The 14,499-nt window shown below is 52.1% G+C and overlaps 3 protein-coding genes across 6 annotated transcripts; 1 reads left to right on the plus strand and 2 right to left on the minus strand.

The window, feature by feature from the left end:
- Positions 1-1,151: 1,151 nt before the first annotated feature.
- Positions 1,152-6,730, minus strand: LOC147198847 (glutamate dehydrogenase, mitochondrial-like). The gene is made up of 13 exons (XM_086121549.1): positions 6,331-6,730; positions 5,413-5,493; positions 5,280-5,335; positions 5,006-5,069; positions 4,489-4,583; positions 4,245-4,424; positions 3,904-4,041; positions 3,693-3,830; positions 3,470-3,550; positions 3,271-3,394; positions 2,246-2,337; positions 1,694-1,756; positions 1,152-1,614 (listed from the first exon to the last, which is right to left on the minus strand). The coding sequence occupies exons 1-13, from the start codon at positions 6,728-6,730 to the stop codon at positions 1,495-1,497; spliced, it is 1,632 nt and encodes a 543-aa protein (XP_085977675.1). The 3' UTR covers positions 1,152-1,494.
- A 78-nt stretch (positions 6,731-6,808) lies between these two features.
- On the plus strand, positions 6,809-13,023 carry shld2 (shieldin complex subunit 2). Of its 4 annotated transcripts, none has more exons than XM_086121545.1 (11): positions 6,809-6,958; positions 7,732-7,874; positions 8,173-8,816; positions 9,404-9,554; positions 9,674-9,781; positions 9,863-10,057; positions 10,772-10,951; positions 11,025-11,216; positions 11,968-12,202; positions 12,284-12,399; positions 12,469-13,023. In XM_086121545.1, the coding sequence occupies exons 2-11, from the start codon at positions 7,733-7,735 to the stop codon at positions 12,645-12,647; spliced, it is 2,142 nt and encodes a 713-aa protein (XP_085977671.1). In that variant the 5' UTR covers positions 6,809-6,958; position 7,732; the 3' UTR covers positions 12,648-13,023. The 4 variants fall into 4 exon arrangements, with proteins under 4 accessions (XP_085977671.1, XP_085977672.1, XP_085977673.1 ...); XM_086121546.1 differs by having other exon boundaries at positions 12,475-13,023; XM_086121547.1 differs by having other exon boundaries at positions 10,805-10,951.
- On the minus strand, positions 12,817-14,372 carry LOC147198849 (uncharacterized). Its single transcript, XM_086121550.1, has 3 exons — positions 14,247-14,372; positions 13,498-13,863; positions 12,817-13,309 (listed from the first exon to the last, which is right to left on the minus strand). The coding sequence occupies exons 1-3, from the start codon at positions 14,281-14,283 to the stop codon at positions 13,257-13,259; spliced, it is 456 nt and encodes a 151-aa protein (XP_085977676.1). The 5' UTR covers positions 14,284-14,372; the 3' UTR covers positions 12,817-13,256.
- Between the last annotated feature and the right edge of the window lie 127 nt (positions 14,373-14,499).

Here is a 14,499-nt window from a genome sequence, read left to right on the forward strand (position 1 = left end):
AAAGGGTGTACTGAATTCAGTTAAAACGAAAGGCACATTGTGGAAACAAACATATACTGTGCTGTATATATCCGTTACCAACAAGCCTATAAATCCCTACAGATTCTTTTAGGGAGCTAATTTTTCGTGGTGACATTTTTACATGCATAGCTATGATATACTGTAAGTGCCAATGTTCATTTGACTTGCATGCCTAAGCAGGGCCCCGCCAGTGATCTGAACAAGCGGTTGCTTCGTTTTGTTGGGCCTAAAGCGCAATTCAAACTTGAAATTGATCGCGTTATGTGAAACTGATCATGCCATTATGCAAAACTAATTGAAGTGTGAAACAACATTGTAATATGAAAACGTTATGTGATACAGAACTTTCGCTTTCTGATAGGGCAGCAAATCTCTTGCGTAAGACATCGATAAAACTTTTTATCCATCCATCCATTTTCCAATCCGCCCATCCTCACAAAGGTTGTGGGTATGCCGGAGCCCATCCCAGTTGTCTTCAGGCAGTAGGCGGGTCCACCCCAAACTGCTTGCCAGCCAATCAGGGCACACATAGGCAATCAAGCATTCACATTCACACTTGGGGGGCAAATTTAGAGTGCTCCATTAACCTGCCATGCACATCTGTGGTATGTGGGAGGAAACCGGAGTACCCGTAAAAAACCCACGTAGGCACAGGGAGAACATGCGAACTCTACACAGGAAGGCCGGACCCGTAATCAAACCCTGCACCTCCGCACTGTAAGGCAGATGTGCTAACCAGTCGACCGACGTTCTAACCAGTCGACCACCGTGCTGCCTTGAAACATTTTATTATAAAAGAAATACGATTTGACGTGAAAATAACTTTCTCAGAAAGCACATTGGAAACGCTGCTTCCTGTTGCCAGTCTCAAAGCCGCATTTGTGAAACTTTCATTCCGTGACATCATAGCTTGCTTGCAAACGATTTTCAACCCCTGCATCAACAAAATGGAAAGACTCCATTGGGAGTCGCATTTGGAATATTGGTGGTTGTGCGAGCAAAGATGGCAACGCGAATGGAGAAAGCGCCGAGGCAGGCTGATCTGGCAAGGTGGCACCGTTTTCCCGCTGCTTGAAAACCGAGAAGAGACGCAATGCTAAATTGTTACAAGTCGGCACATGTCAACATACAACAATCCACACGTCGGTCTTTAATTCTGTTATATGAAAAATACCCTGATGTACATTTGAACGAGTCATGTGACCATCTTAATGATGATGATGAAACCAAGACTATTTGAGTTCAAAAGCTCTTTTACGGAGGTGAGAAAAAGGAAACAAAATACAGACGCATTTATATGGAAGTACACCAAACCTGATGGGCATCAGCCGGCCACTTTGGACATACAATCATCATCATCATCATCATCACAATAAATCTTTTTGCCCTCACTGCAACTTTATCTTTTCTAAGGCTGGTGGCGTTGTCGTCCCGCAACGAAAAAGGAAGCGAGCGAGAGAGCGTGACTGACGGCTACGTAAAGATGAGTCCAGCCTCGGCGTAAACTTGGAAGACTTTCTCGATGGCGTTGACGTAGGCGGCCGTTCGCAAGTCCAAGCCCAGCCGGAACCTGCTGGTCGTGCGCATGATTTGCTGCGGGAAGACGACAAGGGGGGGACGCAAGGTTGAGGGCGGAGCAGGAAGCGCACGCATGGGCGCGAGCGGGCCTTACCCTGGCCGAGCGCTCCATGGTGAAGGCCAAGCCCGAGTGAACGATGTCCTTCTCTGACGCCCCCTGCGGCAGAGTGCAGGTATGACCACACACACGTAACCACAAACGCACTTGCCATACGATCTCTACAAGATAAGAGCTGCCACTTTGGGACTTTTTGAACAGTTGTTGGAAAAAGAGGCTTCTAGCTGTTTGGTGCCACTGCCAGCTGAAGTTGAGTCGGAAAAGTCAACCTGAGTGCAAGAGAATCATACTTTGTGTACTTCAAACGCCTGCTGATATTAAAGGCTTAGCTTAATGCTAACATACAATGGAAAATGCCATTGGCATGCTGGTGATTAGCATCAGTTGAAAATCCTCACCAGAATGGACAAGTACAATCCAAAGTGGTTTCGCGTTAAAAGTGTCCAGATGAGCGTTTGGCAGCAAAACATTGGCGTGTCACCGTTTCCTCTTTTGCGATGGCTTCACAATGCCGCATCCAACAATTGGGTGCTCAATCTCCTTTGCTGCGTCGGTATTTGCGCGAGGCCGGCACATTCGACTACTCACAGCGATGCGTGCCTGGAACTCCGAGGTGGGAACGATGGGAATGGCACCGCCATGCTTGCCAAACTTCCTCTCCAGACTCTCCTGGACAGACACTGAGGAGGGGGGGGAAAAAATGAGACGACAAAAACATCCTGCGGGCTCACATCTGGCAAGATTGTCAGCCAGCTGGACTCCTCTCGGTCACTAAGGACATTTTCCCCTTGAATCCGAAAGGCTTTTCAGACTGAATTGCTAGGTGAGGGTTTGGAATCATGTTACTGGCAAAACTTGATTTCTGCACGATTCTTTCCTTCACCAGGAGGCGCTGACTTCAAAATGAAAACCAGAGAGGCTTTTCTTCAAAGTCCAAACATCGAGTTGCATTTGAAATATCTGACAGAGAGAGACCGAGCAAGTGTTCAGCTGAACCGGGAGCCGCTCTCTTTCATATTTGTTTTGAAGCAATTTGCCGTCAAGAAATTCTCCTTGTTGGACTGAAGGGCACGTGTTGCCGACGGCGAGAAGTGGAAGATTTTGCTGCCAAAGCAACGTTACCGTCAGCGGCCTTTGAAGCACCAACGGAACGAGCTCCGCACTGTCGGTCGTCGCTCTCGTTGGACAGAACCAAGTCGTACTCACGGTCGTCTCAGCAAAGAATGGTACAGCATAGGATTGCATGGAGTCAGAGCTTCATCTAGTGGACGGGCGCTACTAGGACATCATTCTGCACAATCCCAACACTGATTTCCCGTTTCATGAGGTAGTAAGAATATAGTTTAACGGCGGCCAATTGTGATTATGGTGAAAAGTGCTGATACTGGCCAATAAATTTGTCTGACGGACGAACTCCTCCAACTCTTATTCGTTGGAGGAGTTATTTTTCCACCCGGCGTGTGAACAAAATGATCATTGAGCGGCAACAGCTGTCAAGCGTGAGATCGAGCCTTTTGGATTCAAGCCGAAACGTCTTCAGGGCCAAACAAGAGTCCATTCGACCAGATTCAACTTCTTTTTTTTTTGGGGTCCGGTGCTGCGCGCCGACTCACTCAGCAGGTGGTAGTTGGAGTCCCGCTCGTATTTGAAGGTCAAGCGGCCGTAACTGACGTGATTCAGGTTCTTCAGCCACTCAAAGTACGACACGGTCACGCCGCCCGCGTTCAGGTACATGTCCTACATGGAGGCAGTGGGTGAGGGGGCGGGTGTGAACCTGACATGTTAGCATAAGGTTAGCGGACAGAGTCTCACCGGGATAACCAGGATGTTTCTGTCCAGGAAGATGCGGTCGGCCTCGGGCGTGGTCGGACCGTTGGCGCCCTCAGCGATGATCTGCACAAACAACATGGACGACACCAGCGCCTTCATCTTTGACTGGACACGCGATATCCTCGTCACATGGTAGGCACACACACACACCAGTGAAAGAATGAAAAATGATGCAGCTAGCGAGCGACCGCGGCGAGTGGGTGACCTTGGCCTTGACGTTGGGCGCGTTTCTTTTGGTGAGCTGCTTCTCCCCGGCGGCGGGAATGAGGATGTCGCAGTCGGCCTCCAGGATGCTCCCGTCGTACGGCGTCGAGTTGGGGAAGCCCACGATGGTCCCGTTGGCCTGCAGATACACGCAGAGCTCACTTTATTTTTTTGTTCCGTCCACGGCAAGGCGACAGGGCGGGGTCTCACACCAGTTTGTATTCCTCCAGTTCTTTGGGGTCGATGCCGTCCGGATTCCAGATGCTCCCGTCGATCTCGCCCACTCCCACGCATTTGGCTCCGTAGCGGTGAAGGTAGCGCATAGAGTGCAGACCCACGTTGCCGAAACCCTGAAGCACAAGATTAGGCCAAAGCCAACACGCTGCAAGTGAGCCCCAAATTCTTTTCGCAAGTGGCAACACCATCACTTGGATTGCAGCATGAAAACGTTTCACGTGTCACGGGAATTGGCTTTGAAAAAAGGTCCAGCTCGGTCGGACCCGAATGTCAAGACATTTTTGTCCTCAATAAGGCGGCGGGTGGCGGGCGCGACCTGAATGACGAAGGTCTTGTCGTGGAAACCGGGACACATCCCCAGCTTGCTCATGAAAGCCGCCTCGTTGATGAAGTTCTCGATGCCATGGAAGACGCCTCTCCCGGTGGCCGAGATGCGTCCGTGGATGCCCCCCTGGCTGATGGGCTTGCCGGTCACGCAGGCGTGAGCGTTGATGTCCTGGGGAGGGGGCGCATAAGTTCGGAGGCAGGGCGAGGCCACGCCGGCGGGGTGCGCAACTCACGTTGTAGCCCATGGTGGTGGCGAAGGTGTCGGCGATCCACGACATCTCTCGCTCGCCCGTGCCCATGTCCGGAGCAGGGACGTCGATGCCGGATCCTGCGCAGCAAAAAAAAAAAAAAATGGACACTTTGATCTTTCCACAACTAAACTATTTGCTTTTTTTTTCGGTTCGATTTCAATTTTGTCCCCCGAAATCCATGTCTGATTTTTCCCGTTTTCTGACAGACTTAATCAAAGGACAAAGACTGTTTTTAAAACAAGTCTGGGATTTGCTTTATTTCTCTGGATACCTAACACCCTTTGGACACCACCCCCCCGCCCCCCAGCATCACCATGCCGAGAAATGGTGGAAAGAATTTTTCTTTTTTTTCCTTCCATGTTCATTGCTATTGACACAAAAACAACACAAAGTGGCACCGGCAAATGAATGGATCCACTTGAGTTATCTTCTTTTTAATGTACACACCCTGTTATTTGTTTCTTGTGGGTTTTATATTTTTATTTATTTTTGGACTCACCAATGAATCCTTTCTTTGCAAGCTCCACGGTGAACCTCCTGGTGATCTTCTCCAACTCATTATCCTGGAAACAATCGACGAGAACCATCTCGACATCGAGGTCATCACGCAACACAATTAAGAGCGCACGGGTAGAAACGGGGACAACAGGATAGGGACGGCCGACACTCGGAATGGCAAACCATTCAAGCGCTCGAAGGTCGTTCACCGGGCCGAACACGACACCCGCAAAGAAAAGGAGGAGGAGGAAACAAAAAGACGAAGGCTGACTTACGGAATATTTCTTGGGGTTGATCTTGACTCCCGCCTTTGCGCCACCAAAAGGAACATCTGCGAGACAGCCGCACCGGATGAGTATCATCCGATTTCAAATGTGTTTGAATTGCGTTCATGTTGTTTGGACTGACCAACCACGGCGCACTTGTAGGTCATCAGCGACGCCAGCGCTTTGACCTCGTCGACAGACACGTCCATGCTGTAGCGGATCCCTGAAAGGCAAACAACAACACGGGTTTTCTTCCTCTTCAAACCGATGGATGTTGCGCTACCCGCTGAACCAAGCATGTGATCCCCGTAAGAATATGGAGGACGACATGACGAGTGCTCTTCAAAGTTCCGCCGATGGAAGAAACTTTACTGGACAATTCCGCTAACTTTGTCTTGCCTGAAAGCGGGCAGATCATCTTCCTGTTGAATCCCGTTTGCCAGTACCTGCGTTTACTTTGGGAAACTGATCAACATTTGCAGATTTTTGATATCCGTTACAGTGTAAACCAGGAATCGAAACTTCGGCAATTCATGGAGAAACTTTGGTCTCTTTATACCACGAGGGTTCTTTGATTAACGTGTAATTGACGTGTAGCTGACCGTCAAGCGTCGTGTACTCGTGCACGTGACCTAGTAGGCCTTCCTTGGCATCAATCGGTTGCCAAGAAGAAGGTTTGACTTGCCAGAGGGTTCCCTATCAGTTAATGGATGGGGATTTAAAAAAAATCATAATAATGGTTTCGCAGTGACCTTTAATGCTACATCGCTTTTTGTCCCGTTCCTGTAGAATAATGGATAGGATATTAGATAGCTGCAGCCCCAACGGCATAACAGTGTACGAAGCTGAATTGTTTTCAGATGTGCATCAAAAAGGCTTCCCAGGTCCTCCCTCCGCCAGCCAGACCTGAATGTTGACATTCCTGGTCGGGGCGGGGCTTCCGCGCTTTCCTTGAAGCCAGCGTCGCCCATTCGGGGTTCGCGTTGCTCGTGGACAGAGGAAGGGGTTCCCGGCCGCCCCGCCCCCGCCACACCCCCATCGCCCCGCCCGGTGGTCTAACCTCCCTTGCAGGGCATCCTGTGCTGGCTGTGCTGAGCGCGGACGCCCTCGATCACCTCCCATTCGCCGCTGTCCCGCTTGATGGGGAAGCTGATGCTGAGGACGTGGTTGCACGGCTTGATGATCTTGAGGATCCCGCGCACGCGCTTCCTCTTGTTGTCGGCGCTTTCGCGCGTCTTCAGCTCCTCCACCAGTTTGTCTTCCACGATGGCGGCGCCGCGGTCGAAGAAGCCCTCCACCATGCCGAAGAAGTTGGGGTCGTCGTCGCCCGGCTCCGCGGCGGCCCGCTGCGAGTAGCCGCGGTGGCGTCGCGGCGGCTGCGGGGCCAAAGGCTCCGCGGTCAGTCGGTAGAAGCTGGTCGTCCCCCGGACGAGCAGCCCCGCCAAGTTCCGCCGGTACATGTTGACGTTGTTGAACTCGTTGGCGACGTTGGCTCAAAGACGACGAGAGAGACCAAGTTGGAAAAGTTAACGCGGAAGTGGGTGTGACGCCAACACCCCCCGTGTCACCCCCCACCCCAAAAAAACTCCTCCTCTTCCTCCGTTTTCTGTTCCTGTTCGACGACTTCACCTGGACGACAACATCTGGACTTCGTTAGCCGCCTAGCTTAGCCTAGCATTAGCTACCCCGTATGTATTTCGGAACGCTCGTGACTAGCGGGTCCCAAATGATTTTTTTTCCAAATCAACATGCTGTGTCCTTCCTTAACTGAAGCCCCTCGTGTTTGTGTAGCCTTTTATTTGGGTGGTTCCTCAAATTGTGTAATTGAAAGCTATGTATTCGTTTATTTTATTCAGCACAGTAATTGTCAAATGTCATCGAATTAGAATTAAAACAGGATTTCGTTACTAAAAGAAATGACACACTCACATTTAGCCAGCTAAAACATTTGAGAACAAATTTGCTGCGGCGCCCTGGTTGCAGACAGTAACAAACACAAATGGACAAAGTGATGTACACAAAACAAACAACTAAACTAATAAGGCAACTGCAAGCATAAATAATAATAAATGAAATCCCTCTAACTCCCTTCACGCTTGCCAAACGGGTAGGGAGTTTGATTCCCTCTAGTTGCACATGTGTGTGAAGCATAGTTGTTAGCAGATGAAAGAGGAGCCAAGGGAATGAAGTCTCCTCCTTTCACCAGTATGAGGGCGCCATCATCCAAATTCTTCACAGTGTGGCGTCACGAGTAAACAACTGGAGTTTTCAAACATTCTGTCGTTTGTTGGCACGTAGCGCAGATGCACAAACATTGCTTACTTCTGTTGACTCCGCTCTCGCTTCACTTTTTATTTTTAGCACAGACTCTCATTCCTCTCATCTGCAGTTAGTTCTATGATGCGAGAGTCGACATGTTTGGCCTCAAGTGAGGTTAATCGTCCGCTTCTTCCTCCGTCAGCATGTGCGAGTGGCCCAAGATCCACGCGTTCCTGGCGGCCCCGAGGCCCTCGACTTGTGACGGCGACTTGCAGAGGGTGCGGCCCCCCCGCTGGAGACGACTGAAGCTCACCTGGCGGGAAGGCCACCTCATCCCTGCAACCGGTGAGCCTGACGGCACGTCCCCCAGCACTAATGTCGCACGTTTGCGGGACTGACTTGACTCGACCGATGCGGGCTGAACACGACCGAAGGCGCTGCGCAGTGTGCGGGCTTCGCCAGCTAGTTTTTGAAAGAGGCCATCTGTCGGCCCGTAGTTTTGCTGCGCTTCAAATGACGCCACTTCACCGTGTCCTGCTGGAGGTTGATCATGGACATGTTTTCTTAGTTGTATGTTGCTGAGCTTTTGCAACTGTTTCCCAACGTTTCCGCAAATGCCAAATAAACTGATTCTGATTCTCAGACGAAGATGGCGGCACACAGGAGGATGAAAGCTCACCCAAGGATGCTTCGGCCTCAACGAGTCATCAGATCGCCGGGCGGTCGCGCCGCCCAGAAGACCAGCGAGCATCCCTCCTGGGCGAGGTCTCGCATTTGCCAGCTGATCAGCCTGAACCGCAGCTGTCCCTCTTGAGCCGGTACCTCTCCACTTGGACCCTGAGCCAAGCCTTATTCCTCAGAGGCATCCAATCGTCACGCTGCGCTACCAAGGCCCCGCCCGAACACACTCAAACGTCAGCGGCCCAGGCGCCTGGCACACCGGAGCTCTTCAGTCCGGCCTCCGGCTCGCCTCGTGGTGATGATGAGCTCCCTGGTGCGGTGAGGCGCTCTCCTGAAGGTCCAGGCGGGCCCGTTAGTCTGGCCCGGGTGGAGCGAAGAGGTGTGGTCCTGGAGGCCACCTCGAATGGCGTACTGTGCTCGCAGGAGGCCGACCATCCCGTTTCAGCTTCCGCTTTCAAAAGAGCTCGTCTCGGCGAGGCGTCTGACGGCGGCGCTGCCAAAGGCTTTCGCGCTACCACGACACTTCTGGCCCGATGTGCCGATGCGACGGCTCGTTATCGGGTTCTGGTTGGCGTGGTTCATCCCTCTCAACTGAAGGAAATCAAGGTAACCCGTTGACGACGATGCATAAGAAGATAAAAAACTCACAAAGATGTCAGCCCTCGCTAAATTGCGCTTCGCCTTTTGTGGTTTTGGTGCATCGCAGATTTTCCTATTGTACGTAAAATTATTGCCGTGACCTTTATGTCATGCTATGCTCAAATATATTCCCATAATAGTACTATCAACATGGTGGATTTGGGCCCCTAGTTGTGGTCTGAAACTCGCCCACATGACTTGATGATCAGTGGCGACATAGTCGGGATGTCCCAATTTCTGATCACGTGATCGGAAATTGGGGCCTATCGTGTGATTTTCAAGTGATCAGGAAATATAGATCGGCTTCAGTCATTTTCAAAACATTTTAAGATCAAAAAGATGGGAAATAATCCAAAAGTGCAATTATCTTGCCAAATAGAATCGTAGCAGCTTAGTTTTATATTACCCAATGTTAGGTTTCAGTTTTTTAATTTTAATTTGGCAGCGGTGTAGTGAATGACGCAAACAGAGCTGCAGGCACGCACGCACAGTATAGGCAGATACTAACAACCGCGATACAAAACGTCAACATGAAGCGGCTGTCATCCTTCAAGGTGAAGCGCGGAGCGTCTGCGGGCTCCCTGCTGCCCTTGGCCAGCCTGGTGGTGACGGACCAATCGGCCGTGGACATGACGGTGCTGCTGTGGCGGCGGGCGGCGTTCTGGGCGGCGGCCGTCGGTGTCGGAGATGTCCTTTTCATCACAGGTGCGCTAACATATCAACCCCGCGCTTAAGCCCCCATGCATGAAGCACTTTTGTGATTAATGTGTGGGTGTGGGTTGGCGGGTTCCATCCTGAACTTTGACCTCATCTGTCCGTGTCAGGCCTGCAGCTGAGGGAGGACACCTGGAGGGGAGAGAAGATACTGGAGTCCACCTTCAGCAGCAAACTGCTCAACTTGGGTCATGTCAGTGACCCCAGCTGCCCCGCAGGTACCCCTCCAAATAGATACCCACGCGTCTCAGCCGCCGAGAGCCCCTCTGGTTCACCTCCCGCCCCTGTTTGTCTTTCAGGTGGCCAGCATGTCGATGCTAGCTCCGTCTCTTCTCTCTCCGACTTCCTCCGAGAGCGGCGCCCTCTGCTGCTGTCCGTGCCGCGACGCCCCCCCCAGGACATGAAGCGTCTGCCATATGCCCCCCTGTGGCCACGCGCAGTCAACACGCTGTTCCACGCCTTGCTGCGTGTCAGGCACGCGTACGTCAGTGCGGGTGAGTGACGAGGGACTGTGGTGTGGCTGGCGCGTCGTCATGTGTGTTGGGACAAGGTGCGTCAAATGGCAAAAGGGATGAAGTAAATCTGATAAGTGGATGACAAAAATAGATTGACGCAAAATGTGTGCTTTGAACCTCCTCCAGCCGTGCCTTTTCCTGTACAGTTTGTTTTTGCCACACGTACATTTGATGCAGACGCACACGCTCATTTGCGACGATGGCTTTCGCGGTGGCTCGGCTGTTATCTGAAGCCGAGCCATGATTGGTCGCTACTTGAGCCATGAGCAACTGTGATTTCATTTTCGATAGGCAGAAATTGGCAAAATGGCCGCCCCTTGAGATGGACAAAATCAGGGTGGCTTTTACTGCTCATCTCATATTCCACAAACATAATATTCATCAGAATGCGGTGTTTCCACAAGTGGGGCTGCATTGAACAAATTCAATTTGGGGCTTAATTTCCCTTAGTACAATTTGGCAGAGCCGCTCCCGAGCGCCCTCTGCTGTCATTGCTTCCACCAAAGCTGAGCGGTTAATTAACAATGGTCAAATAAACATTGGTTTTGTCATACATGTCCATGCAAATGCGAACGTTTTCCTCTTCTTAGACGCAGTAATGGAAAGGATGATTGATTGCTGAAATATTTGTCGGGGACAGCCCTACCTGTTATCACGTGTGTGTCCCGCTCACTTGTTGCCGTGTGTCGTTAGGTGTGTCACCACGCTTTGTCCCATGTGTGGCAGAGTGGCGAGCGGAGGCGGAGTCTTGCCGCAGGTCAGCTCTGGAGCGCCATGCGGTGGCGAGCGTGGTGGGGGCTGACGGTCAGAAGGGGGTGCTGCTGCTGTGGGGTTCAGCTCTGGACTGGCTTCCGCGCTTCAGGAAGCACCAAGGTTGGCTTGCTTGCTGTCTGTGTGTGTCCAAATGTGTTGGCTTTGTCACGCGGTGACTCCCTGTCACCTTCAGATGCCGTCTGGGATATTCGCTTCCTCCTGGCCAGGGAGGCTGCAGACTCTGATCTCCCCGAGCTTCACACGACCCCCTGGAGCGACGTCCGGCGAGTGGACGCCGCCGACCGGCGGCTCGGCCGTTTTCTGTGCGCGACTGGTCGCAGCGTGGAGATGGACGTGGACACGCTGCTCTCACAGCAATACTCGGGTGGCCACGCTCGCGCACCTCCTGACCTATTCACGCACGCACGGTCCATCTGTTTTCGCTAGTCCATCTGGGGTCACGCGTAAAACAGAACCAGAGGGGCCAGTTAAACTCTGGACTGGTCACCGGCCAAGTTCACCAGGCAATTGCGGGGCGCGGACAGACAAACATTACATCAGTCGATGTCAAGACACAAACGATGTCGAGACCACAGGCACACGAGCTGTCATGCGAACTTTTGAGAAAGGGGTGCCGTGTAAATCTCGACATCGGAGTTTGTTCACGCAAGCACGGGCAGGCAGTCCATGAAAAAAAAAGTGGTTGACTAACATTTTCAATCGTCGCTCCCCTCAAACATTTCTACAGGAGCTGTCCTTGTTCACACAAGTGTATTCTTCACCATTCAAAGGTGGATTATCTATGAAGTCATCTTCTAGCGCTTCACAAAGGCGGCAGTATCGGGCGTCAACTGCTGACAGTATCACTGAGGTGCTTGTGAAGGTGCCCTCCAGTGGACAAAATGAGCAACAACGGTTACTCTTAGTGGAAAATTGCAGTTGTCTCCCTCCTGATTGGACGTCTGACAGGACGCTTCCAGCCCGCGGGCCGTAGTTTTAACAGCCCGCCATTGACAGACAATGGAGTGGTCGCCCGTGAAAACGTCGGGGCTCAGGCAGGCCATTGTGACTCAGACTTGTCATCCATGTGACGCGTGACCCGAGCGATGCGCTGAAGGCATTCGTGTCGTCCGCAGGAGAGGCGCTACTCAAGGTGCAGGCGCTAGCTTTCCGCTTCCAGCCTTCCCACGACGCGCCGCGGCCCAGCTTGGACAGCTCCGTGCCGCTCTCCGCGTTCCTGGCGGCGCTGAGTGGCGACGTGACGTATTCGGGCTGCGGCCGCTGCGCCGCCGAGCTCGACGTCGACGTCAATGGAATTTACATTCCGTGCTACCCTTGTCTGCCTACCCGCGCCGTGCGGCGATACTACAGGTGAGAGACGCGGGGCGCCCGCCTGTCTGACAAGGCAAAGGGGGTGCATTGGACACCTTCAAATGTCGGCGCTGTCTTCAGGCCGGCCGTGTTGACGGTGAGCGGGGGGGGCTCCGCGCAGGTATGCGTTCAGCTTCCCGGCGTCACCGTGCAGAAGATTCTGGACGTGCCGCCCGATGGGCTACTCCGAAACGCAGGTGAGACCCGCTTTGTAGCGTTCCGATTGGCTCTCGGCTCCGCTTTGAACGTTTCCTATTGGCTGTCAGCTGCAGGCTCTGACGTCAAACACGTCCAGGTGGCGGCGGAGAGGCTCCACGCCCTTCTGAGCCTTCCCAGAAAAGACGTGCTCATCACCGTGCGCAGCCTTTTCCTGTGTGACGAGAACAGCGCCCCCATCAGTCGGGAGTTAACGCTGCTCGACCTCCACTTTGCCTCCGACACGTGAAGAACGCCCGGCACGGCTCAGTCAGGTCAGGTCACGTCTTTTGTGAAGGATCACTCTGCACTAAGAGAAAAGTTGTCCCAGCAACGGGTTATGATTCACACGGTGATGTTTGGGCTCCTTTTGGATTCCGGTGGAAATTCCGCAAGACAGGAAATAGACAACAGCAAGGTCTCGCGGAAGCGGCGCTGGCCACCATTTTTAATATTCATCACAAATTCCAAGAGGAAGCAAATATGAAGTGAACATGCATTAGGATTTTTTTCAGGTGTGATACAGAACTGCCACGTCTACGTTTACACTCCATCTGCACAGACGGATGATTGCTTTGCGAAAAAAAAAAAAACGGCCACGAAAATAAATTGCTCAAAACTGTCAACAGGTACTCTTCATTTGTTGCTCAGCCGCAGTCGTTCTGGACTATCTCATTCACACAAGCTGTTTGCGAGTGCGTTCAAAGATATCTTCTGGACCCTGTTGTGTACGCCGGTGTACGGCAAGCGGATTGTTACAGTGAGCTTGTTACATGTGGCGTAGCCGTTGGCGAGCACTGGATGAGCGGACGGGCAGGCGGGAAGGAGGGAAGGAAGGAAGGACTTGTTGCCTGCTTCTCTAATTTCCTTTGGATGTTTCTTCAGCCACATCCATCAGATCGTCAAACAAATCTGGTGCAACACAAACAACAAAGAGCCTCACTTTTAACTCATTCACTCCCAAAGACGTTTTTAAACGTCTTTTCAGACTTGGTCCACCCGCAAGGCTGAGTCCTCTTTCCATGCTGTCACACATATGGACAATCAAACCTCTTTGTTTGAGAGCCCAGTGTCGTGTTGACGCAGATGCCCACACTCACCTCCATCACTCAGACCCGTTCCGCCTCTCGGTCCAGGTCCTGCGTCAGCGGATCCGCCGCTCAATCCTCCGGCTCCGCCTCCTGCCCCTCCGCCCGGGGCGCCTTGCTCGGCGAACAAGCCGTCAAAGCCCGACCGCTTGGGCCTCTTGTCGTCGTCGTCTCTGTCGAGGAATCTGGAGAAGAAGCTTCCCTTGTCGTCGTCGTCGTCGTCTTTGTCCTTGTCGTTTCCAAAGGAGAATAATCCTCCTTTGTCGCGCTCGTCCTCTTTTTTGTCGTCTCCTCCGAAAAAAGACTTGAAGCCTCCTTTGTCCTCTTCTTTGCTTTTGATGCCGAGCATGTTCTTGACCGCGCCCGTCACTAAGTCCCCTGCACACAAACGCCGTTAGTTGCCTGCGGCGCCACCGTGTGGACTCTCTGACGTTGTCTGATATCGACGAAAGGGTTAATCGCGATCGACGTATTGGGCACCCCTACTGTACATCTACAGCACTAACATTCGAGATCCACGATTCACATGATAATGTAAAACCTTCACAAGTGTTATACATTTACAAAGACGTGTGATATATTCCCAAATGTAACACGAATTGGGCGATTTTTAATTTCTTTTCCAGTTTGGTCACAACAGCTTTCTGAGCGCGATACACTCCCAAACTACCGGTACCTGACTTGTTACGGCGCGTCATGTGACTGAAACAAAATGGAGGAAGCCCACGTCAGAAGAAGCAAACGACTTTTTTGCTACTCACCCGCTTTGTTTCCGATCATGTCGGCCACTTTGTCCATCTTTAGCGTCCGTGTGGCGTTGCGCGGCAGACGAGGTTAGGCCGCTGACCGTGACTCTCTGCTCTGCTCTTATTGGCAGACCAGGAAGAGGGGGGGGGGGGGTGTCCATACCGGTTGGACCGGTTCCACCGGTCACTCTTGAACTGTGTTTGTGTGTGTGTGTGTGTGTGTGTGTGTGTGTGTGTGTGTGTGTGAGACTCACCTGAAAGATGCACA

Source organism: Hippocampus guttulatus, chromosome 10 (assembly GCF_054856545.1).
Source record: "Hippocampus guttulatus isolate MCC_2025c chromosome 10, RoL_Hgut_1.0, whole genome shotgun sequence".
Taxonomy (NCBI): domain Eukaryota; kingdom Metazoa; phylum Chordata; class Actinopteri; order Syngnathiformes; family Syngnathidae; genus Hippocampus; species Hippocampus guttulatus.

Excerpts from the sequence above, each read along its gene's own strand:
- LOC147198847 (XM_086121549.1), bottom strand. The coding sequence starts at position 6,730 with ATGTACCGGCGGAACTTGGCGGGGCTGCTCGTCCGGGGGACGACCAGC. Across the intron at positions 4,584-5,005 it reads TGCAAAGAAAGGATTCATTG|GATCCGGCATCGACGTCCCT; the intron begins GTGAGTCCAAAA and ends TTTGCTGCGCAG. Across the intron at positions 1,757-2,245 it reads AGTTCCAGGCACGCATCGCT|GGGGCGTCAGAGAAGGACAT; the intron begins GTGAGTAGTCGA and ends ACTCTGCCGCAG.
- shld2 (XM_086121545.1), top strand. The coding sequence starts at position 7,733 with ATGTGCGAGTGGCCCAAGATCCACGCGTTCCTGGCGGCCCCGAGGCCC. Across the intron at positions 12,203-12,283 it reads GCCGTGCGGCGATACTACAG|GCCGGCCGTGTTGACGGTGA; the intron begins GTGAGAGACGCG and ends CGCTGTCTTCAG. Across the intron at positions 12,400-12,468 it reads TGGGCTACTCCGAAACGCAG|CTGCAGGCTCTGACGTCAAA; the intron begins GTGAGACCCGCT and ends ATTGGCTGTCAG.
- LOC147198849 (XM_086121550.1), bottom strand. The coding sequence starts at position 14,283 with ATGGACAAAGTGGCCGACATGATCGGAAACAAAGCGG. Across the intron at positions 13,864-14,246 it reads CATGATCGGAAACAAAGCGG|GGGACTTAGTGACGGGCGCG; the intron begins GTGAGTAGCAAA and ends GTTTGTGTGCAG. Across the intron at positions 13,310-13,497 it reads AACGGGTCTGAGTGATGGAG|ATTTGTTTGACGATCTGATG; the intron begins GTGAGTGTGGGC and ends GTGTTGCACCAG.